At 42.1% G+C, this 25,224-nt stretch overlaps 1 protein-coding gene across 2 annotated transcripts; it reads right to left on the bottom strand.

The window, feature by feature from the left end:
* Positions 1 to 639: 639 nt before the first annotated feature.
* LOC135526167 (fragile X messenger ribonucleoprotein 1 homolog B-like) lies at positions 640 to 10,673 on the bottom strand. 2 transcript variants are annotated; one of them, XM_064954302.1, is made up of 15 exons: positions 10,403 to 10,673; positions 9,915 to 9,967; positions 9,464 to 9,566; positions 9,127 to 9,198; positions 8,876 to 9,024; positions 8,648 to 8,738; positions 8,434 to 8,550; positions 7,504 to 7,674; positions 7,293 to 7,371; positions 7,077 to 7,189; positions 6,881 to 6,967; positions 6,396 to 6,621; positions 6,003 to 6,191; positions 5,720 to 5,799; positions 640 to 3,426 (listed from the first exon to the last, which is right to left on the bottom strand). In XM_064954302.1, the coding sequence occupies exons 1-15, from the start codon at positions 10,451 to 10,453 to the stop codon at positions 3,229 to 3,231; spliced, it is 1,779 nt and encodes a 592-aa protein (XP_064810374.1). In that variant the 5' UTR covers positions 10,454 to 10,673; the 3' UTR covers positions 640 to 3,228. The 2 variants fall into 2 exon arrangements, with proteins under 2 accessions (XP_064810374.1, XP_064810376.1); XM_064954304.1 differs by having other exon boundaries at positions 9,473 to 9,566.
* Positions 10,674 to 25,224: the final 14,551 nt, after the last annotated feature.

Below are 25,224 nucleotides of genomic sequence, written 5' to 3'. Positions count from 1 at the left end.
TCCAGGAGAAAGCACCACTATTACTTTTTTGCCTTTTTGGGGAGGGTTTTTCACAACAGGCCACAGTCCTTCATCTCCTTCTCCATGGTTCTTTGTCAGGTTTCCTTTGGGAAAGAAACTATCAATCAATTAAAAGTATTTTATAAAGCCCTTTTTACATCAGCAGTTGTCACAAGGTTCTTTACAGATACCTAGCCTAAAAACCCAACGAGCAAGCAATGCAGAGGCAGAAGCAGAGTTGCTTGGAAAAACTCCTGAGAAGGCAGGAACCCAGGAAGAAATCGAGAGAACAACCAGGCTTCGAGGGGTGACCAGTCCTCTTCTGGCTATACCAGGTAGAGATTTAAGAGTACGTGACCATTAAGGCCAGATTGTTTTACAATATGTTCAAACGTTCATAGACGACCAGCAGGGTCAGATAATAATGATGGCTACAGAGTGTGCAACACTTTAATATTCTAAAATTAGACAGCTTTTCATAGACAGGGGTTCAAAGTTCAAAGTATCATTACATATTTGCAGCTACTGTTCTTGGATGAAATATGGCTACAAAAATTTAACTTTCCTGATAATTGTTGCCCAATCCATAGCCACCAATGTTTTATATGTAGAGCTCAAAATAAATAAAATACTCTAAAGTAGCAGAGGAAGATCAACCTTTATTTATTGAAACTGCTTGCATACAAAATATATTGCACTATAACCAGACAATGTCAACATAAAACCCAATCTGTTCCACTAATATGTACAAAGAAAATATTGCCCAAAGTGGTGTAACATACAAGGTCAGTCTACCCAGTTGGTTCACTATCTACAGTATTTCTGGTTTCAGTTCTGCTTTCAAAACACAACACCCTACAATGTGTGCAAGACAAAATGTTTTACAATTGTATTTTTCTTGAATCGTATACATTCCTAAAATAAATAACTAGAAAACAGTCTGTTTGGCAACACTGTGACTTGACCTTGACAACAGAGTAGACTGTGAGCTGATCTGCAACATCTTGTCAGTTTACGGTCTGCGTCAGATAGATGAATGTCATTCAAATACTGAGTAAACCATTTATGCCCCAGGCAGGGTTAGATAAAGTCCCAGATGGATGGTGCCATTCAGAAGAGACCATGGCCCACATTGCCAGGCCGTTCATAACGATCTGATCAAACATCTCTTCCAAGTCTGCACCATTAAACTGGGCTAAACCTGCCGTCATTCTCTGTTTTAAAAAGCTTTTTTTTTTGCTTATCCCACCCCTCCGCTATTAGTACAAAATATTCAATGAATGTCTATGTAATTTCATCATCATACTTATCTAATTTATATAAAATCCCAAAGACTGAGTCAGACTGGGGCCAGTTCAATTATTGACTGTTAACGCTGGGGAGAGCAGTGGCTGTTAGCCTGCTGAAAGACAATTTTCCTCATTGGACATTGGCAAAAAACAGCAACACAAGAGATGCTCAGACAGCTGTTCACTGATGCCCATTGGCTGTACATCATCCAATGTTGCAATTTAGAGTGTAAACAAGAAAACAAAAATTATTAAAACAAGACACTAGGAATACCCTCACAGTATTTTTTTTCTTCTTCAACTGTAAACTAAAGTTAATGCACAAGCACTGATCCAATATAAGACATATGGTTATAACATGGGACTGAACTTCATCCTCCATACGGCAAAGGTACATGAGACTCAGAGTTAGCTATAGGGTTATCTAAACGTGGTAATATTGTTGACAGCATTCATGTGATTCACCTGCTGAAGAAATCTTATCACATCATCGTTTATTATGGTTCATATTATTTAGTAGTTGCAAATAAACCAAAAAGAATGATAAGTGCACATTTGAAGTTCAATCCAAAATAGCAAAAAACTATTTTAAACAAATGAGATAATATACAGTATGCACCCCCTTTATATAATTTACAATCTAATGACCAATTGTCAATATCTTATGAACAATATATTAGGGTTGGAGAGAGATGTGTGTGTACCAGTCTTCCCATTGACACTTTTAAATGAAAAACCAACAGGGAAAGTGATTGTTGGTCAATGTATGGCAAAAGGACCATGTGCTCAATATCACTCCCCAGTTCGACATAGTTCATGTTAAAAGGTCCATATATAAGTGCTTCTGTCATAAGGTACTGTACAGTGTTGACGATATGGAGTCCTATCTGAATCTAATAGTCTCCATTAAATGTAGCCAGTGTGAAATGACATGAATCTGTTGAGACTTGAATAAGAATTCACACAAATAAACTCACAGCATCTTTCTCCACTGTGATCCTATGGTAAGATAGATATTGAATTCATGGTCATTCCACCATTTAAAAAAGAGAAATGCTTTATCATTGGCTACAAAAATCATCATCCCTATTCAAGCAATATTCAGCACTAGGAAACAGAAACCAAGCAACGCTTTGGAAAGCTCAAGATTGCTGACTGTCGCCAATGTCGAAACCAATGATAAAGGATGTAGCCTACATGCATCGCAAGGTTAAAAAGACAAACTTTTCATTTTTTTTTGGAAGGTGAGCTGTGTATTCACTACATGAGTAAAATCCATTACTGTTTTCCGATGTCGTCTTCTTCCCTGATTGACTTCTATTTGTGATACTATCCACACGAGATAAAGGCACAGATCAGAGAGGAGGGTTATTCTTTTTTTTTTTTGCTAATGATGCAGCCGTGACCTCACATGGTAATGAGTTCTATATTCCACTGTGACACACGGCTCCATAAACACATCATGATGGAAAGAGAAGGCAGGAAGGACCAAACAATCCAACCCTCTAGCCGGAGAAAAGGCTAGTACTGTACATGAACAAGTGATAGAAAACCATATCCTTTTAGAAATTCAGATTCATCATGGTGGCCCCTCTTTTTGTTTTAAACATTTTCTCCCCACAGCTTTTAATCATCTGATAGGTAGTTGTCAACAATGTCAATTAGAAAAAGACTGCAGTCTCAGTTTTCCTTCTCCCGTTCACACCTAAAAGCGTAGATGGCTCCTTCACTGTACACAGTAACCCACCCAACACCCCATCGACCTGCCACTGATGCTGTCGGAGTTGCTTTGTCCAAAGTGTGCTTAATTTCAGCCCTGACCTGTCCTCTTTGGCCTAACGTGTCACTAATGAAGAAGCTTCTGGATTGATGGCGTGTGGTGTGTGTGTGTGTGTATGTGTGTGTGTGAAAGACGAGGGTGCCTTCCGTCGGCCCCCATCTACGACACCCCGTTCACCACCACCGGGGGCACAGCAGTGGATTCACCACTAGGGCCCTCCTGCTTCTCCTTCTTGATAGGTCGCTCTTTGATGGGTCTCTGACGGTTTGCTCCGGGGACAATTCCGTCGCCTGCGGGGCCAGGGGGACCTCTGGCTGCAGCATGCACACTCCTCTCATTGTTACTGTCCACTCGGATCTGTGGGACAAGAGAATACTGTATGAGCTGGTAGATTGGGGAGATGCAGGACAACGGAGTAGTGTCACAACGGAGTAGTGTCAGGTGAATTAGAGTTTGGAGCAGTCTGTCCGCCAGCCAGATGCATTTATATTAGATTCTCCTGGAGAATAGTCGGCTAATATGCTATCATTTTACGTTTGCACACGCCACAGATGACCATTAAATCGGCACTTCTATCAATTGCGTGTCAGTCATGTGGTGAAAAACCCAATGGTCGGAGCTCGAACTTTTGTTCACGTCTCCCCAATTTCAATTAAAAAGAGCATAAAGGAACTATTTCAATGCCAGAAATGCAAATATGACTATTAGAGCACCCCAAGAAGACATTCACAAATCACAAACTTTGGAATACATTTGTATAATACTGTAATATTGCCCTAAAAGTTGGGTTTGAGGTTCTCCAAATCAGCACCGACTTTGGAAACAATCACACAATGTCAGCTACACAGTGAGGAAATAAAAATCCATGCTCACCCTTCATCTACTCGTGGGTAAAAAATAAAAATAAACTTGTGGGTTAGTAGTATGGAGCGAACTAACAATTGCATTTTAATTAATCAAGATGGCCAAGCTTTGTGTAGTAGGGTGTGGAAACACTTGTTATGCCTCTATGGCCACAAAAATGAAACACTTTGTAAAAAGTGAGAAACATTTGTGAGAATGACGGGGTTGAATTGGGCAGCTCTTCGTCAATCTGCAGGGCACATTTCAGGACTTGAGAACTTCCATGGCCATCAACAACGGAAGGAGGGTTCAGCAAAACGTTGCTTTTCCAAAGTGGATACTGTCCCTACCAACAACGTGGCTTATAAAATATCCCAAACAGCCAGCAGCACCAGTAGAGACAGATCATTATCACGGCTTCAATGTGTAAGTGAAAGAGCTACCGCATTAAGCTCACGTCTTCCACCGAAATAACACTGATTAACGGCAAAGTAACCAAATGTCTACCAGCTGTAGAAAGCTAACTACTGGTGATGTCATAGAAAGTACAAGCCTATGGGAATAGAGTCGCGATGAAGTCAATGTTTCTGTATAGAGCCGAGGCTGGGACAGATGTAGGGTCTGTGTGTAGATGGCGGGCTATCTACGATGTATTCGATCGTGGAGCTGGTGAAATTTTGGAGAAAGGCGGCAGGTTTATTTAGAGGGGTGGATTGTGCTCAATGGGAAAGTTTTGTCTATTTATGGAGCTTGCCGCATGAATTGTGTTTTGGGAGCTGCTGGCTGTCTGCATTTGGGCTCTGTGTGTGTGTGGATGGCTCATTGGAAAGTGTCTGTGACGCCAGGGGAGTTTTCTATAGAGCCTGCCTGCAGGCTAAATTGAAATGCGACGCTTTGGTCATGGATCTGATCGCGGATCTGATCGCAGATCTGGGGTCATTTTGGTGAAGTCCCAGAGACAGGCTTTCTTTGGAACTGTGAATTGTGGATTTTATTCAATGGGAAAGATTATTTTTTTGATTGTAGGATAAATTTTGTCACAGTGGCTTCTTGTTGAAGAGTCATCAGCTAACATTGGCTTGCTATAGCCAGCTATCCCCCCCCCCCCCCCCACAAAATAAGTGAGCTAGATTTTACTTGTGTAATGCCATATGTCAATAACATAGCAAAGATTCTCTCTGGTATGGGCTAGTAAATATCCTAAAGCTAGCCAGCTAGACAGTGAGAGCCGAAAGATAAAACTGGGGAGAGTTAGAGAAGATAATTCACTTTGTTTCCTCTGCTACTCGCTTGATACTGTTCACTGAAATAAATGTATGTAATTCGATTTTTTTTCTATAAAGATCGTGTCAAAATTTTATGAATATTGTAGAAAAATCCTCAGCCGTGTACCAGCTTACCATGTACAGTAGGCTACAGTAGACTCACCGTGTGAGTCATCAAAATAATTATTTTGCATTCGGGCAGTCTTCGTGGTTTGTATATGCGGGGAGCATAAATTGTACAATAGTTAGTATACAGCACTAACTACATAAATATCTGGTAGGCTTAACAGGTAGCAGATAATGGATCCTCTGTCAGAGGTCATTGACTAAGTTGCAAAACGGCTCCTGTTGTGTGACCAAAGCGGCTCATTTTATGACCAAATGACAAAATCAAGTTCCTACAAAGCGCAAATTGTATTATTTTCTAAATTTCCCAGAGGTCTTGAAACGGTACATGGTGACATCTACTGGTAGTGTTATGACACAGCAACTGAGGCTGCTGCCAGGAACAAAGAAGAGCTGGTGCTTCTGGAATTCCTCACCTGCAAAGAATCTTCCTGAGGCCTTAGCTTAGGGTCTCTGGTATTCCGTGAACGTGACTCAGTCCACTGGATGTCTTCAGCTACAGAGACAGACAAGGTAATATACAGGACCTCAAAATGTTATTATGGCAGAATGATTGTATCATTACTCTGACTCATACAGCAGTACATAAAACCCTAAGGCAACGAATGCATTTATATACAGACAGTGAAACGGGGGCCCTTGCACAGTAGGGGTATGATAGTAAGAATAGATAGGCTAGTTCGAATATGGATAGTAGACCTTTGAAGCCTCCCCCTCCTCTTCCTCTCCCTCCCCGTCCGCGAGGCCCTCCTCCCCCTCTCTTGCGTGTATCGGGTCGTTTGGGGAAGCCCCCTGTCAGCTCGTCAGTGGGGGCCAGAGACCAGTCACTCAGCTCGTCCTTGTGGTCCGACTCGGTCTCAGATGCATTGGAAGCCTCAGAGTTGGTGCCTGGTGAGAGCGATAATTAGTTATCCTGTAAATAAATCACCAATTTACCAAGTTCCACTCAGTCCCATACAGCCATAGTATTGTGAAAACAAATAAGGAAATAAGGTTCCATATATAAAACATAGACAATCAGTGCCTTCTGGACATAGCCTACTGTTCCATTTGTACATGCTGATACAGGCTCCACTCTTTCCAGTTACATACCGGAGGTAAAAGGGGGACCACCGCGTCGTCCACGGCCTCCTCCTCCCCTGCTGAACGGCTTCCCTCCTCTCTGGGAGCCCATGCCCATCATGCCTAGGCCACCGTTGTCTACAATGAAGATCTTGTTGTCAGGCCGTCCAGTCCCCGGCGCCCTAGGGCCTCCTCCCCCAATCTGCCTCAGCTGCTCATCTATCTGCAGCCGCTCCATGCGCAGCTGGTCCACTTCCTACATGGAGACACAGTGTGTCTGTATCATGACTGTATTCAATAACTTACTTCTTTAAAAGTAACCTATATATCTAATAGTGAATGTTAGGCAGAACCTATCATTCTGATGAAGTCAACAGTCAATAGAAAGGTAAACAAACTCCTGATATCAGTCTTTGGATGAAAGCTTCTGCTAAGTAGCATTTATCTTAACATCCATAAAAAGGAACATAATCGTGTTGCAAATTTTAGCAAAGCAATAGGGGAAAGCTTCAAACCTTCAGATAGTTGAGATGATAGTCTAACAGTACTTTAGCATTGGAAATGCTTTCCTTTGTACCCACAAAGACAAATGGCACCATGCCCTGTAAGAGAAATAAATAGACAGGATCTAATGAGGACAGAGTGGCTCCAAAGTCATCAGTAGAAACCAATTAGAGTGAATACAGAGTTCATTTGATTCTAGCCACTTACCTCATCCACTGGAGGTGGCTTCTTGTCGTTCTCAGCCTCGATCCGAACTCGAACAACACCAGATTTATCCACTACTTCCTGGATCAACTTCCCATTTTTTCCAATGACTTTCCCTGGCAAAGGAGATGTGGTATTAGATTATGAATGATGATAAAATGGAGACTGAGTTTTGATGACTTTTCAAACAGAACACAACTTTATCATCTTCTACTTTACCCACTAAATTCCTTGGTACTTTGATGACATCTTCAGAAAATTCCAAGAAGCTCCTAGCCTTGCGCACTGCCTCTTGATCCTGCAATTGAATCATACCCAGAGGAGATAAAATACATGCATGTCTATCACTAGTATGACCAAGTAAATATAGCTTGTGAGTAGAGGTTTGTGAGCTTCCATATTTGTGCTCGTTGTGTGGTGAGCTCCCTACCTCGCCATAGATGTGGAAGGTGCAGGTCTCTTCGTCCAGGTCTATGGTGGTGACCCCAGGTACTTTCCTGGCCTGCTGGATGTTGGCACCATGGGTCCCGATGGCCAGCCCCATCAGGTCATCTCGGACCACAAACTGCTCATGGAACCTAGATGCCAGCTGCCGAGAGCTCTGCACACAAACCATAACCCCACGCATAGCTTAACCATAGTTCATCTCATGCAGAGACAGAGCCTATTGAGGTTAATAACGCTAACATGGCTTTGTCTTAATATGCAACAATAAACAGATTTCGTTTCAATATTTTATGCGAGTAAAGTACATGGCGGATAAAAAAAATGTCATGACAGGCCTGATGGAAACAGAAAGTATTTTGGTAGACTTACAGAAAATAATATGCTAGACAAGGTAGGATCTTTGTGTTAGTAAAATGAATTACACAAGAAATGTCAGTGGAAATGCTTTTATGAGTAAATATTTATATAATAACCATCATATCGAAGTAAACTTGGGGACTTGTGTGATCCTCCCACTATGACCAGTCTGGAAAGCATGAAGTTTATTAGGCTACAGATGAAATCAATGATGACGAACTTCAGAGAGTGGTGAAAGTACAAGGTGATGAGCTTGAAACTCCTTTCCAATAAATATTGAGGGTCTTATTGGCTGCCGTTTGACAAATCCAAATAATATTTCTCCATAATAATAATAATCTCTTGTAGGCTATACGCGCCAATACCTAAGTGGGCACACTCGCTATATAAACACAACATTTGTGTGAGAAAACCATCAGTAGAGTTGAAAATGCAATGAAATATTGTGTGCATATTGTTATGCAGAATTTAGAATATTTGCATGAAAATCTGTCACCAATTGGATGGAAATCTAGCTAATGTGTTTGACTTGCGAGTGTGCTTAAACTTTAAGTACCTCCAGTTGGCGGCTAGCCTCCTCGTTCCTCTGCATTAGGGACAGCTTGGTGCGCAGGCTCCGGAAATGCATGTCGCTCAGCATCTGCGCCCTTTTGGTTGTAATCTCGTTCACAGACTAAAATCAGACAAATTATGCGGGAACTGTATGAAACAATACCCAACAGGGACTGAGGTGTGAAACTTTTAGAAGCCAGAAAAATAATTGAACATACCAGAATAACAAGCTGTCTTTTGTCTGAGTCATAAGTGACATTGAATGCTCCCACTGCCTTCTTAAAATCTTTATGAGAGTCTTTCGAACACCTATGAACAGAAAACAGTTTTGGCCCAATAGTAATAGTCTAATAGTAATAGCCTCAAAACCAATAGTCACACATACGGCAGCAATGACAACATAACATAACATAACATAAAAAGCCTTGAAGAATAGGCCTACTTACATTTGCAGCAAGTCCTCTGGGACGTCTAGGTGGATTTTCAGGAAGGAGTTTTTTGTAGCGGTCTTGTTTGGGTTGACAGGCCGTAACCTATCTAATGTGACTATTTCATTGAGCGTGGCATCACAAGCTGCATACTCTATGACATAAAACTGAGAAGAAGAGACTTACATGGGGATCATAATGATTACAATAGCTACATACTAATAATAAATTAATGCAAACTCTCGCTTGAACTGCTGCATTGGACTTACCTCTCCCTTCACCATCCGGACCTTCGCCAGCCACCACCCACATGGCTCTTTATCATTAGCCCTAGAATAAACCTGTGGATAGAACAGTGGATAATATTTGATTAATTAAGTACATCTTGTGGAGTTATTCTCACTGATATCCATTTCAATTGTTTGCGATACACATTCACCAAACCCCTGTGAAACAGAAAGAACACAAAACAGCAGTTCCCTTCTGCTTTCAAGAAACGCATAACTATCGAGCTGCCATTGTATATCCTAGCCTACTAGCAATCAGCAAAGTATTGGGTTTAATTGACATTGACCAGTGGGAGGGAAGTCCTTATCCATTACTTACAGCACATACCTCAACTTCATCACTCTCGTTTATCTCTTTCTGAAAACCTGTGGGTGGAGGAAATCGAACATCATGGAAGGGAATTTGACGTTCTGGCTGCCAACTGAAAGAATAGAAATAAACAAATGAAACCAGGGCACTTCACAAGGGGAAATTAATCAACGACTGAATAAGTGTGCGATGCACACACACTATAGTTCAATTAAAAGAGAAGTTACCAATTGCTATTTGCAAGTACAACTAATTATAGTAGACATGTAGTCCATGGTGGTTAACTATTACTCAATGCCTGGGTCTGATTCAAAGTAGCATACTGCGTTGCTATTTATCTAACTACTGTAACTACCAACTACTTACAGTAGCTAGCTAGCTGGATGGGCCACATTAGATTTGAACGCTAGCTAGCTAACATGAGCTAATTGGCTTATGTTGCCGGAAACCAAACACTCACTTGTTTTCAAAGGACACGGTGACAGCACTTTCATGAACATCCTTCAAATATCCCTAAAATGAGAAAAGGGTTGAGAAAAAACAAGACATGAAGCAGACAGTCATTGAGCCAACAAGAGGTCAAAGACAAATATATTTTAATCTCATTGACTGTTGCTAGATAGCAAGTCTTATTAACGTTGCAATATTAACTAGCCAACAGCTGAAACTAACGTTACTCGACGAAATAACAAATACCACCAACAGCACGAAACTCAAATTATTTATGGCCTTATTGAACCAACTTCAGATGTGTTGTTAGCTAGCATTGGCTGCACGTCTGGCAGAATAAGCCTGTGCTATCTTGTCTGGGCCTGACGCGTTACCCCTTAGTTAGTTAGCTGTAGCAAGATAGCTCACTGACGGACTCAACGCAACATATTTACTAGACACCGCTGTACAACAGAAACGCATTCAAATACTAGCATCTAGCTAACGTTACCAACCCACCTTGTAAAAAGCCCCACTCGTCCCCCTGACTTCAACAGCTAGCTCGTCCATGACACCTAAGCTAATGTAACGTTAGCTACAACACTATGAGTGCAAAACTACGGTCTTGAATCTCTCGGTAACGTCGTTACCCTTTTGCACGCTTTAATTTTTCGATTTGCAAAGTTGCGATTTTAGATTTAGAAAGAAAAGAACGCGAAACATTTAAATGATGCTAGATTATACAGTTCGCAACTGCTCTTGCACGCATTGATGTGTAAACATAAGAGCCTCCCTTCCCATTGTCACGTGACAAGGGTCAACCCTACCATGTTCACTCAGTTTCATTTCGTCGGTTTCTATTCAGGAATGAGTGGTTCAGCGATCACTGTTCAATGGATGTAATAATCATCATAGTAAAAAAATAAATATATGAAATCTATTGTGAAGATGTTAAACCTATTCTTATTCTGTGAATTATCCCCTGCCCCCTTTGACATGTTCAAATAACTCAAGCATAGTTTGGCATCTTTTTTCTAATTCGGAACAAACGAGACATGGCCAAAAAATAACGGCACCGATTGGCTTATAGGTAGCGCTGTAGAAAACAGAATCTTTGTATGTACCGGTAGGTGTCTTTTCTCATGTTGAACAAATTTGCCTTAATTTGCAGTCAGGATAGATTATTTATTAATTAATTATCAGTCAGGATAGATTTTCCTCCTTTGAAATGTTTGAAAACCTTGGAAATAACACAAAATTCAGTATGTAGGCCCATGGTACATCTCTTAATTTACACTGAATAATAATATAAATGCAACATGTAAAGTGTTGGTCCCATGTTTCATGAGCTGAAATAAAATATCCCAGGAATGTTCCATATGCACAAACAGCTTATTTCTCTAAAATGCTGTGCACAAATTGTATTACATGCCTGTTAGTGAACATATCTCCTTTGCCAAAATAATCCATCCACCTGTCAGGTGTGGCATATCAAGAAGCTGAATAAACAGCATTATCAGTACACAGGTGCACCTTGTGCTGGGGGACAATAAAAGACCAAGGTAAAATGTTCAGTTTTGCCACACAACCCAATGCCACAGATGTCTCAAGTTGAGGGAACGTGCAATTGGCATGCTGACTGCAGGAATGTCCACCAGAGCTGTGGCCAGATAATCCAACATTAATTTCTCTACCATAAGCCGCATCCAACATCATTTAAGAGAATCCTCAGCTTTCGCCCATCAAAGCCATTAAACTCAAACTGTTTTAAAGTCACAATTGGCCTCATGGTAAAATCAATGAGTGGTTTCCTTCCTCTCCGGCAACTGAGTAAGGAAGGACGCCTGTATCTTTATAGTGACTGGATGTATTTATACACCATTCAAAGTGTAATTAATAACTTCACCATGCTCAAAGAGATATTCAATGCCTGCTTTAAAAAATGTTTTTTTTTACCCATCTACCAATAGGTGCCCTTCTTTGCCAGGCATTGGAAAACCTCCCTGGTCTTTGTGGTTGAATCTGTGTTTGAAATAATTGTATATGTGGGGTACAGAGATGAGGTAGTCATTCAAAAATCATGTTATTATTGCACACAGAGTCAGTCTATGCAACTTATTATATGACTTGTTAAGCAAATCTTTACTCCTGAACAAGTCTCCGACCACTACCTTGTATCCTTTTCCCTCTCGCTCTCATCCAACACTTCCCACACTGCCCCTACTCGGATGGTATCGCGCCGTCCCAACCTTCGCTCTCTCTCCCCCGCTACTCTCTCCTCTTCCATCCTATCATCTCTTCCCTCTGCTCATACCTTCTCCAACCTATCTCCTGATTCTGCCTCCTCAACCCTCCTCTCTTCCCTTTCTGCATCCTTTGACTCTCTATGTCCCCTATCCTCCAGGCCGGCTCGGTCCTCCCCTCCCGCTCCGTGGCTCGACGACTCATTGCGAGCTCACAGAACAGAGCTCCGGGCAGCCGAGCGGAAATGGAGGAAAACTCGCCTCCCTGCGGACCTAGCATCCTTTCACTCCCTCCTCTCTACATTTTCCTCCTCTGTCTCTGCTGCTAAAGCCACTTTCTACCACTCTAAATTCCAAGCATCTGCCTCTAACCCTAGGAAGCTCTTTGCCACCATCTCCTCCCTCCTGAATCCTCCTCCCCTCCCCCCTCCTCCCTCTCTGCAGATGACTTCGTCAACCATTTTGAAAAGAAGGTCGACGACATCCGATCCTCGTTTGCTAAGTCAAACGACACCGCTGGTTCTGCTCACACTGCCCTACCCTGTGCTCTGACCTCTTTCTCCCCTCTCTCTCCAGATGAAATCTCGCTTCTTGTGACGGCCGGCCGCCCAACAACCTGCCCGCTTGACCCTATCCCCTCCTCTCTTCTCCAGACCATTTCCGGAGACCTTCTCCCTTACCTCACCTCGCTCATCAACTCATCCCTGACCGCTGGCTATGTCCCTTCCGTCTTCAAGAGAGCGAGAGTTGCACCCCTTCTGAAAAAACCCACACTCGATCCCTCCGATGTCAACAACTACAGACCAGTATCCCTTCTTTCTTTTCTCTCCAAAACTCTTGAACGTGCCGTCCTTGGCCAGCTCTCCCGCTATCTCTCTCAGAATGACCTTCTTGATCCAAATCAGTCAGGTTTCAAGACTAGTCATTCAACTGAGACTGCTCTTCTCTGTATCACGGAGGCGCTCCGCACTGCTAAAGCTAACTCTCTCTCCTCTGCTCTCATCCTTCTAGACCTATCGGCTGCCTTCGATACTGTGAACCATCAGATCCTCATCTCCACCCTCTCTGAGTTGGGCATCTCCGGCGCGGCCCACGCTTGGATTGCGTCCTACCTGACAGGTCGCTCCTACCAGGTGGCGTGGCGAGAATCTGTCTCCTCACCACGCGCTCTCACCACTGGTGTCCCCCAGGGCTCTGTTCTAGGCCCTCTCCTATTCTCGCTATACACCAAGTCACTTGGCTCTGTCATAACCTCACATGGTCTCTCCTATCATTGCTATGCAGACAACACACAATTAATCTTCTCCTTTCCCCCTTCTGATGACCAGGTGGCGAATCGCATCTCTGCATGTCTGGCAGACATATCAGTGTGGATGACGGATCACCACCTTAAGCTGAACCTTGGCAAGACGGAGCTGCTCTTCCTCCCGGGGAAGGACTGCCCGTTCCATGATCTCGCCATCACGGTTGACAACTCCATTGTGTCCTCCTCCCAGAGCGCTAATAACCTTGGCGTGATCCTGGACAACACCCTGTCGTTCTCAACCAACATCATGGCGGTGGCCCGTTCCTGTAGGTTCATGCTCTACAACATCCGCAGAGTACGACCCTGCCTCACACAGGAAGCGGCGCAGGTCCTAATCCAGGCACTTGTCATCTCCCGTCTGGATTACTGCAACTCGCTGTTGGCTGGGCTCCCTGCCTGTGCCATTAAACCCCTACAACTCATCCAGAACGCCGCAGCCCGTCTGGTGTTCAACCTTCCCAAGTTCTCTCACGTCACCCCGCTCCTCCGCTCTCTCCACTGGCTTCCAGTTGAAGCTCGCATCCGCTACAAGACCATGGTGCTTGCCTACGGAGCTGTGAGTGGAACGGCACCGCAGTACCTCCAGGCTCTGATCAGGCCCTACACCCAAACAAGGGCACTGCGTTCATCCACCTCTGGGCTGCTCGCCTCCCTACCACTGAGGAAGTACAGTTCCCGCTCAGCCCAGTCAAAACTGTTCGCTGCTCTAGCCCCCCAATGGTGGAACAAACTCCCTCACGATGCCAGGACAGCAGAGTCAATCACCACCTTCCGGAGACACCTGAAACCCCACCTCTTCAAGGAATACCTAGGATAGGATAAGTAATCCTTCTCACCCCCCCCTTAAATGATTTAGATGCACTATTGTAAAGTGGCTGTTCCACTGGATGTCAGAAGGTGAATTCACCAATTTGTAAGTCGCTCTGGATAAGAGCGTCTGCTAAATGACTTAAATGTAAATGATGTAATGTAAATGAACTTATTTAGGCTTGCCATAACAAGCCTTCAAACTCAGTGCTTTTTGCTTGACATCATGGGAAAATCAAAAGAAATCAGCCAAGTCCACAGAAAACAATTGTAGACCTCCACAAGTCTGGTTCATCCTTGGGAGCAATTTCCAAATGCCTGAAGGTACACGTTCATCTGTACAAAAAATAGTACCCAAGTATAAACACCATGGGACCACGCAGCTGTCATACTGCTCGGGAAGGAGACGCGTTCTGTCTCTTATAGATGAATGTACTTTGGAGCGAAAAGTGCAAATGGCCGCTCAGCAAGAAAGAAGCCACTGCTCCAAAACCGCCATAAAAATGTCAGACTACGGTTTGCAACTGCACATGGGGACAAAGATCGTGCTTTTTGGAGAAATGTCCTCTGGTCTGATGAAACAAAAATATTATAATAATAATAATCACCATTGTTATGTTTGGAGGAAAAGGGGGAGGTTGTCAAGTCGATGAACACCATCCCAACCGTGAAGTACAGGGGGTGGCAGCATTACGTTGTGCGGGTGCTTTGCTGCAGGAGGGACTGGTCCACTTCACAAAATAGATGGCTTCATGAGAGAGGAAAATGATGTGGATATATTGAAGCAACATCTCAAGACATCAGTCAGGAAGTTAAAGCTTGGTTGCAAATGGGTCTTCCAAATGGACATTGACAAAGTCACAGTATTGGAATGGCCATCACAAAGCCCTGACCTCAATCCCAAAGACAATTTGTGGGCAGAACTGAAAAACCTTGTGTTAGCAAGGAGACCTGCACACCTGACTCAGTTACACCAGCTCTGTCAGAGGAAATGGGCCAAAGTTCACCCAACTTATTGTGGGAAGCTTGTGGAAGGGTACTTGAAACGTTTGACCCAAGTTTAACAATTTAAAGGCAAAGCTTCCAAATACTAATTGAGTGTATGTAAACTTCTGACCCACTGGGAATGTGATGAAATAAATACAATTTGAAATAAATCATTCTCTCTACTGTTATTCTGACATTTCAAAGTCCATCCTCCTTGATGTTCATGATAAATCACCGATGAGAGAATGTTCATTTACATTCTAGTTCATTTACTGCTTGCTTGTACAAACATACTAATGCAACTTAGAATACTAAATCCTTTGTTTAAAGACACTGGAGATTGGTTCTCCTTGTTAACTACAGATATCTGTAAATATGAATAAAATTGTTACATTTAAACGAGCCTAGTTTGTTTAGCCTAAGAAAAAGTCAGCAACCTTCCCGCTAGCCATGATTGACTGAGCTGGACATGACAAGATATGAGTTCAGATTGATCTGCCATATAGCATACTTTGGTCTATTTGAGCTCATCAGTATTTTTATTTTTTATTTTATTTTATTTAACTAGGCAAGTCAGTTAAGAACAAATTCTTATTTTCAATGACGGCCTAGGAACTGCCTGTTCAGGGGCAGAATGACAGATTTGTACAGCTCAGGAGTTTGAACTTGCAACCTTCCGGTTACTAGTCCAACGCTCTAACCACTAGGCTACCCTGCCACCCCAGTATGTCTAGGTAATCGTGTCTAAAGTGGCTTTTTCAAAATGTATTGTGTATTAAAACTACATAAGTGTTGCTCCACTTTAGGGAGGACGGACTTTTAAAATCAGTGGAATTTGAGAATGATAGCTTCCATGTTACATCTTAAAACTGAGGGCAACCATGGCATCCAACAGGAGACACGTCCAATGATTAAAATAAAATAAAGTTAACTAAAGGTTAAATAGAAAATTACAAAATTAAAATGATCTATACTGGTAAGATAGTCTGGCGAGCTACATTATCAGATGTTACATGTTTCTAATGTTGACAGAAAGAGTAATTTACTTGGCGAGCTATAGCCTAATGTTATCTAGCTAACATTGAACCTGGTTGGCTAGCTACCTGCAGATTCATGCAGGGTAGTAACGTCATGAGTTGTGATTATGGTTCATTGTTTACCTAGTTAGCTAGCTAACGTTAGCTGGCTGGCTACCTTGCTTACATTATGTGTATGATCTTATTATTCGTATATCAGAGCTATTTCCTTGGCTAGATAAAACCCAATGTTAGCTAGCTAACATTGCACCTGGTTGGTTAGCTACTAGCAGATTCATGCAGGGTATTAACGTCATGAGTTATGATTATGGTCCATTGTTTACCTAGCTATCTAGCTAGCTCGCTAGCTATCTATCTCCACTACTCAAGTAACCATTTCGGGTGCATTTATAAATTCAGTCTGGCTATCTACTCTGATTTCAGAGCACTCTCATCTGAGTGTGCTAGAGAGCGCAGAATAAATTATGAATTTACGAATGCTTTGAACGGGAAACGCTCTGAATTTACTAACGGACAATCTGACAGCACAGTTGCAGTCACCAACACTCTGGATAACATAACAGCCTAACCAGCTCTGCTAGGGCGAGTAATGTTCAGTGAGCTGCTCCCACTCACTTTGATGTCTGGAAGTTGCCGGCAAGTTAGCTTGGGTGCTTGACTGCTGCTGTTAGTACATTCTAATCAACGATGCTGAATGGGTGTGGACAAAGAAGGGCTCTCCAGTAGAAGTACCAAAATATTCAAAGGCCATTTTCTCAGAAGTGAGTACAGGTTTATCAACTTTCAAAGCAAAATTACTTTCCCATCGTTTGTATTGTATGATATACCATTTTGTAGCTCTGAGTCTGTACTTTTATCCAATGTAAAAATCATAACTTCAAATTTTGCTACATAAGGCCGATTTGAGCTGGTCAGACACATATGTATGTAAACACTCCAGCCAGCTGGTCTGCACATTCTCTGAGGAGTTGGCTAAGGATGCCTTCTGGGCCAGCAGCCTTGCGAGGGCTAACACGCTTAAATGTCATACTCACATTGGCCATGGAGAATGAGAGCTCACGGTCCATGGGAGTGGCACTGTATTTTCCTCAAAGCGGGCGAAAAAGGTGTTTAGCTTGATCGGGAGCAAGACATCGGTGTCCACGACGTGGCTGGTTTTCCCTTTATAATCCATGACTGTCTGGAATACCTGCCACATATGTCTGGTGTCTGAGCTGTTGAATTGCAACTCTACTTTGTCTCTGCACTGATGTTTTGCCTGTTTGATAATTATCTCGGGAGGTAATGTGGTCTGCATTTGATTGTGAGGTATTCTAGGTCATGTGAACAAAAGGATGTGAGTTCCTATACGTTACCACGAGTAGATAATCATGAAACATACACCCTCTTTATTTTTCCCAGGGAGAGTTCTTTATTCCTCTCTGCTTGGTGTACTGAGAACCCAGCTGGCTCTATGGCCGAGGACAGTATATCCAGAGAGAGCCATGATTCTGTGAAACAGAGTATGTTATAGTCCCTGATGTCTCTCGGGAAGGGGATGCTCGCCCTGAGCTCACCTACTTCCCCCAAGTGTATTAATACACGAAAGGTTGTAAGAAAATTAATCCCCTAACATTATTTTGACAGTAAAATTATAGCAACAATAGCCTCATTGTCGACCCAAAATTCATGCCAATCACTTGTTCTGTAAGGGCCGACGCCGGACAGGATAAGCAGGTACCGGGAGTCAGACATTTATTCGGGAACAGACATAGAACTAGACAGGAACAGCATCACGGATAACATGGACATATGACAAACAATGCAGCAGCAGGGAACAGAGCTGGGGAACTGACAAATATAGGGGAGGTTATAAACATGTGATTGAGTGAGTCCAGGTGAGTCCAATATCGCTGAAGCACGTGACGAGGGAAGGCAGCTGTGCTTAAATTATAGTGGCAGGAGTTCATAATGCAGGGCAGCCTGGCGCCCTTGAGCGCCAGGGGGGAAGAGCGGGAACAGGCGTGACTGTAACCCGCCTCCCCCCTCTAGGGGCGAGACATGGGCGCTGGGCAAGCCGGCTGGGGGTATACTCCCCACGAACCGGCAGGGGCGTCGAGCCCCTGCCCCTCCTGAGGAACACAATGAATAACGATTGCTTGGCTATATATACATGGGGTACTGAGTTGATGTGCAGGGGTAGGAGGTAACTGAGGTGGATGTGTACATATAGGTAGGGGTAAAGTGACTAGGCAACAGGATAGATAATAAATAGTAGTAGTAGCATATGTGATGAGTCAAAACAGTTAGTGCAAAAGGTGTCAATGCAGATAGTCTGGGTAGCTATTTGGTTAACTATTTAGCAGTCTTATGGTTTGGGGGTAGATGCTGTTCAGGGTCCTGTTGGTTACAGACGTGCATCGGTAAACGCTTGCCTTGCGGAAACAGAGTGTCATGACTCTCTTTCTTTGGCGAGGATCAAAGGTGCCAGATCAGCTCGGCACAGGGTTGACCCCCCCCCTCCCACCAGAGAGGAAGGGGGGAGTTGGGCCGGTTTTGTGACTTAACGCCGGCAGATTTACGAAGTCAACGGCGTTCAGAATGAGACTGATGAGTTAATAATGAATAATTGACTGTTACTGATGTGAGATATTTATAATATCTTTAGAGTTTAAGTCGGGAGATAGTAACTCGTTAAAGTGTGTTTGGTGTGTTTAATTGCTAAATTGTAGTTATTTCGCCACTATGGCCTATTTTATTTCCTTACCTCTCTAATATTACTACATTTGCACACACTGTATATAGCTTTTCTACTGTGTTATTGTCTGTACGTTTGTTTGTCCCATGTGTAACTCTGTGTTGTTGTTTGTGTCGCACTGCTTTTCTCTATCTTGGCCTGATCACAGTTATAAATGAGGACTTGTTCTCAACTGGCCTACCTTGTTAAATAAAGGTGAAATAAAAAATACATTAAAATAACTATTCCCCTGGTGCCTTAATTGCTAATGAGTTAATTGTTACATGATTTATTTAATCAAGTAATAATTAAAAGTATTAGGTAATTATTTGATAAATAGCAGTCATCACATTAAGATGCTCTCAATAGTGCAGTTTTTGAGGATCTTTTCAGCCTCCTGAGGGGGAAGAGGCGTTGTCTTGCCTCCTTCACAACTGTGTTGGTGTGTGTGGACCATGTTAATTCCTTAGTGATGTGGACACAGAGGAACTTGAAACTCTCAACCTGATCCACTACAGCCCCAGTGATGTGGATGGGGGCGTGCTCGACACTGTTTCCTGTTGTCCACGATCAGCTCCTTTGTCTTGCTAACATTGAGGGAGAAGTTGTTGTCCTGGTACCACACTGCAAAGTCACTGACCTCCATCCCTATAGGCTGTCACATCGTCAGTGATCAGGCCAACCACCGTTGTGTCGTCAGCAAACTTAATGATAGAGTTGGAGTTGTGCGTGGTCACATAGTCATGGGTGAACAGGGAGTAAGCACACACCCCTGAGGGGCTATGATATTTAAATATTCTGATCGATATTTGAGTTAATTCTGGAAACAGTAATGCGTTAAATAAAATTTTCCCATGGTACCCCAGATTACTATTTAATTAATTGTTACGTTTACGATTAATTTAATCGTGCAATAGTTGAATTGTGGTATGTAATTATACTTTGAATAGCTGTCATCGCATTAATGATAGTTGTGACAGGACATCAGTTAAGAACATATTCTTATTTACATTGATGGCCTACAGCACCCAAACCCTAACGACAATGGGGCAATTGTGCGCCGCCCTATAGGACTCCCGATCATGGCCGGTTTTGATGCAGCCCGGGATCAAACCAGGGTCTGTAGTGACACCTCTAGCACTGAGATGCAGTGCCTTAGACCACTGCGCCACTCGGGAGCATTAACAGGATTGTGTGGGGCCACAAATCTCCACTCCGGGGAGCCTTTTGTGGAATAGATTAATTTTACACTGCCACAGGAGGCAATAAATGCTTGCTCTAAAAAATAACTAAGTCAGTGCATTGCTGGGGAAAACTTTGTGTTATAAATCCAGGCTGAATGTTTTTTTTATCACTGTTTGCTACACCTATTGTTCATTGATTGTGTGGGTTTTATTTCACTAAGATCAATAATAAGAAAAGGGCATGATAAGACTGCTCAACAACACATAATCTGAAATGATAGGTATATAATTTATATGGTGGCACCTGTTACATTACTCTTTGCATTTTCAATGAATGTGTCAAACTGTAAGGAGTAAATATCATGCTCATTACATTTGTGTCTTGTTTATTTTTGGCCAGAAATTATGTAGCCTTCACATAATACTCTATCAATGCAATTTCAGTATGCAATAGCACTGTCAGTCCTCTAAGGGAATTAGTATCACATTATAGCACTAGATGTCAGTACTGCACTCTCAAATAATAAAGCAGAAAGAGTATGTGAGCTGCATTGGATTTCCTCATAACAGAATATACGTTTTCAATAATGTTACAGCTGCACCAGGTCCAGTGTACGCCAACTCATGTAGTGTTGATCACCAAGAATGACCGTTGTGTTCAAATCTTTAAGTATTGGATAACACTTTGACGGTGGAAATGAGAAAGGTTTGAAAACCCACACCCGATCTAGATGTGTAGTATAGGTTATTGTTGAGCAAGGTTAAGCACTTGTAATGATACAATTTTGCCAATGCATTCTTTGACAACATTGCTATTGACGTGACATTAAATGTAATGGCAGGTGCATCACATTGTTAATAAATTGTATAATGCAATACAAGCATCCTATCTTGACGGTGAGTCAGAGCCATAAAAACTACATTAGATACAGTCGGCTCCAGTATTGGGACATTGACAAAAGTTTTGTTGTTTTGGCTCTGTACTCCAGCACTTTGGATTTGAAATGATAGAACGGGGCTAAAGTGCAGATGGTCAGCTTTAATTTGAGAGTATTTTCATCCATATCGGTTGAACCGGTTTAGAAATGTCAGCACTTTTTGTTCAAAGTCCCCCCCCCCCCTCCATTTTAGGTGACCAAAAGTATTGGGACAAATTCGCTTATGTGTATTAAAGTAGTCAAAAGTTTAGTATTTGGTCCTATATTCCGTGCATGCAATGATTACATCAAGCTTGCTGTTTGTTTTTGGTTGTGTTTCAGAGTATTTTGTGCCCAATAGAAATTAATGGTAAAATGTATTTTGGACTCATTTTTGATTCACTTTTATGGTAAACAAGAATGGAATATGTTTCTAAACACTTCTACATTAATCTGGATGCTGCCATGATTACGGATAATCCTGAATGAATTGTGAATAATGATTTGTGAGAAAGTTACAGACACCATTACAATAACAGGGGAAGTTAGCATTTTTTTTTTTTTTTGGGGGGGTTATGATATTGTGCCTCTGTAACTTTATCACTCATCATTATTCAAGATTCATTCAGGAGTTCACTGTTATGATGGTTTTCAGCAAGATCCGCCTCACACAACCCCCTTTGTATTGCTGAGCACTGTTTTCAACTGAAGTGATTTCATGGTGTTGACAAGAAGTGCAGGAACATAAAAACCTAATGTGTGGGCACAGGCGAGGGAAAAACTTGCCTCTTATATTCCATGCTGGAGAGGGCTCTGTGTGTGGCAAAGCCAGCCATTCTCTCCCCAGCTGGCATGCCTATCACACTAAGAGCTCTTACTGAGTGAGCAGTTCATGGCAGCTACTGCAGGGAATACAGCCACCTCTCTCTGCTTTGATCGGGGGGGATGAAACACCCCCAGAATGGCATGTCACTTTTTTTAATGAACATTCTCTGGATGTTGGCCCAGGTTCCTTTTTTTTCAGAATTAGTTTCTTTAGTGTGTTTGGAGGGAGAGTGGTGGGATTTGGAGTAGTTGTCTATTCCAGGCAGGTTCAACCCACTGTCAGCATGAAAATGAGACATGGCACAATGCAACTTCAACCCCCCTTCTTTCATGCCCCAGCCTAGAAATGTGTGACAGACAGTGAACACCCTGTATTTTCTCATTCCATGGTGTATGCTGTTTTTTCCCTTTTGAAAACTAGAGGGGTAATTCACCATTTTAATCCAGGGTTAAGAGAGGAGACAGGTTTCAACGTGACAGTAAAAACATATGGAAGAGAATAATGATAGTGTGTAACAGAGAAATTAGTTGGAGAGATCTGCCTTGAGATCAGCTAGTCAGTCAGGATACAATTAACAATGTCAAATATTGTAACTAAATGGTGGACCTTTTACCACATGCCCTGACAATAATCAAAGAGCTTTGTGAAAGAGACAATCAGATGGAGAAAGAGCCATAATGGAAGAGCAGACAGAACCATGACTACCCTCTGATTTGTCTGCCAGGCCCATCAGCAGCTCCACTGATCAGAGCACTGTAGGAACAGGGCTCTGCGAAAATACCAATGTCGGGGCAGGATACATCATCCACTTTTGGCAGCATCTTTGCTCAAACACGGTCGAATGTCTCTCAGCTTGTCACGTAGAAGTGAACATGTAGAGAAAAATGAAGATAGCCTGTGTGGACAAAGTGAATGTCATTATGCAGTAAGAGAACATAGAAAATCATTATTACAATATCGTGAAACTCTTAGGTAAATTCATGTTTAAAATTAAATCATCAGAGCATTCAGGCATGACAACCAATGGAATGACCTTGCTAAACAGGTCTAGTTCCCCCGACAAGTCATTTCACAGTACATTTCAGAATAAAAGTATGAGAAGAAGCAATCCAGCTCAGTTAGAGTTTGTCAGAGTTGCAAAAACATGCTAGTCACTAATGCAAGCTATTTACAATTACACACTTAGCTGACACAAGCAGAGTAGAGTCGGGAAAACATCTGATTCAAATACTTTTTTACGTAAGAGAAAAAAGTTATGAATACACTAAATTGGACATGACAACTACATCCATTTTCCAAGCAGTCAATGAATGAGTGCATTATGCATACTGTAGGCCTAGAACTTACTTACTGTATAACTTTACATGAGCTTTTTCCACCCTAGAATATTGACCTTATTGTGGCATTCCCTTAGGTGGTACAGCACATTGATTTGTATTGTGTGGTAGCCCTCAGTACAGTTACAGTGTCACACAAAGCACAACAGCACTGGTACATTATCCTGGGGGAAAACAGTCAAGCGGGTACGATTTCATTTGAAGTCAAGTAGATTTGTTTTGCTTTTGTCAGCAAATTTTATGGACAGAAGGCCGGAGGAAAAGCTGGATAAAACAATGCATTATTGATTGCATACATGATCCATTATTTAAAAGTAAAGTGTAATATAATGTGAATAAATTACACACTTTGTTGTTTGTATTCTTTATAGAGTTATGTGCACTTGATACCATTGTTCCATTTTGTAATGTATGACTACTGTACATGTGGAAATTTGCCTGCAATTGAAGAGAGGGAATCCTCAAGGGATATTCCGCAACCACATATGTATGCCCGGGACCATGAAAAGTCTGATCCAAATACTAACCTGCCATTTGTACGTATACAGTACTTCTATTACGGGGAGATCATTAAAACATATCCCAGGGTTAAATACATTCCAGAGATGATTGACATGTGTGTGCTTTCTATCTACTCCAACTCAGTAAAACACATTTGATAGAAAGATTTATGCGGCCGTTTTTAATGGTGTATTTCATGAGGATGTTTGTCAACAAACTTGTATAAATTCTTTGGCCTCTGGAGTAATTGCAAAACCCTTTTTTTTTGATGGGGTAATGTTTCATGCCTATCAGAGTTTAGCCTCGATTACACTTCCAATATATTTCCAAAATGTTAAGAACTGGGGTAAAAAGCAATAACGTTCTGGTAATTTTTTTCTCCCATTTTGATGGACAGGTCAATACATTTCTGCTGGTGGAGTTTATGATGGCTTGGAGATATCCAGGTTCATAAACCTTCTTGACATTTATGACAGGTATTAGTTTAATTTCCTCTCATTTAGCCTCTTATCATCCCATCCTCTAGGTGGTTTGTGTCTCTGGCACAACTGTCTGTGTCATCACTTCCCCAATTAAAGCTGCTACTTTAAGCAGCCCTTCCACCTCATTTGGAAAGACTGCTTGAGATTAGGCCTAGACTAGCCTCGGCTTCCAGGCCTTGCTCATGACTGTCACATTGTTCTCAAAAGCATGGGGAAATTCCTATTAGGTATGAGTGGAGCACCTGCTGGCTGATTGTCTGTGAGTAGACAATATTTTTCAAAAACAACCACCCTTGCTATCCCTCTTCAGAAGAACACATTTTCCAGAGTAAGCTAATTTACGGTGCTAGCATTGCAAGCAATATTTTCAGAAAATGGATATTTAAGATTTTTAAATTTATTTAAATGTTCATATAATTTGATTGAAATGACACTTGGACATGGGCACCATTGAACATGATTGGCTTTCGATTTCGACTCTGCCTCTGTTGGTCTATTCGAATTGTTGAGAGGGGCAAACAGCTTGGACCTCCTCCAGCTTCTTTCAGCCTTTTTCCGGCAGGAACTTCCACAGGCTTTCAAACCCCAGGTGAGGTGAAAGCCTGGTAGAGACTTACACAAACAAGCCTGTTCAATATGTTTTGGTCATATAGGCTTGTGAGTTATGTTTCCAATCTCACTGTGACAATGACAATATGTTGGAATAAATCACCCATAGCTGATAAAAAACAAAAAAGTTGTTGATGATTAATTTGTTTATAATGAACAGATTCATTGCTGAGGTGACATTTCCATGCCTTTAGAATAGTGGTTCCCAAACATTTTATAGTCCCATACCCCTTCAAACATTCAACCAGCTGCTTACTCCCTCTAGAACCAGGGTCACTGCACTCTCCAATTTTTTTTTTGCCATCATTGTAAGCCTGACACACACACAGTATATGATACTTATGAATAAGTGTGAGTTTTTGTCACAACCCTGCTCTGGGAAAGTGACA

The sequence above is a fragment of the Oncorhynchus masou genome, chromosome 32 (genome assembly GCF_036934945.1).
Source record: "Oncorhynchus masou masou isolate Uvic2021 chromosome 32, UVic_Omas_1.1, whole genome shotgun sequence".
Taxonomy (NCBI): Eukaryota; Metazoa; Chordata; class Actinopteri; order Salmoniformes; family Salmonidae; genus Oncorhynchus; species Oncorhynchus masou.
This window is presented reverse-complemented; position numbering and strand designations above follow the sequence as displayed.

Excerpts from the sequence above, each read along its gene's own strand:
- LOC135526167 (XM_064954302.1), bottom strand. The coding sequence starts at position 10,453 with ATGGACGAGCTAGCTGTTGAAGTCAGGGGGACGAGTGGGGCTTTTTAC. Across the intron at positions 9,567-9,914 it reads ACCGTGTCCTTTGAAAACAA|TTGGCAGCCAGAACGTCAAA; the intron begins GTGAGTGTTTGG and ends CTATTCTTTCAG. Across the intron at positions 7,372-7,503 it reads CCTTCCACATCTATGGCGAG|GATCAAGAGGCAGTGCGCAA; the intron begins GTAGGGAGCTCA and ends ATTCAATTGCAG.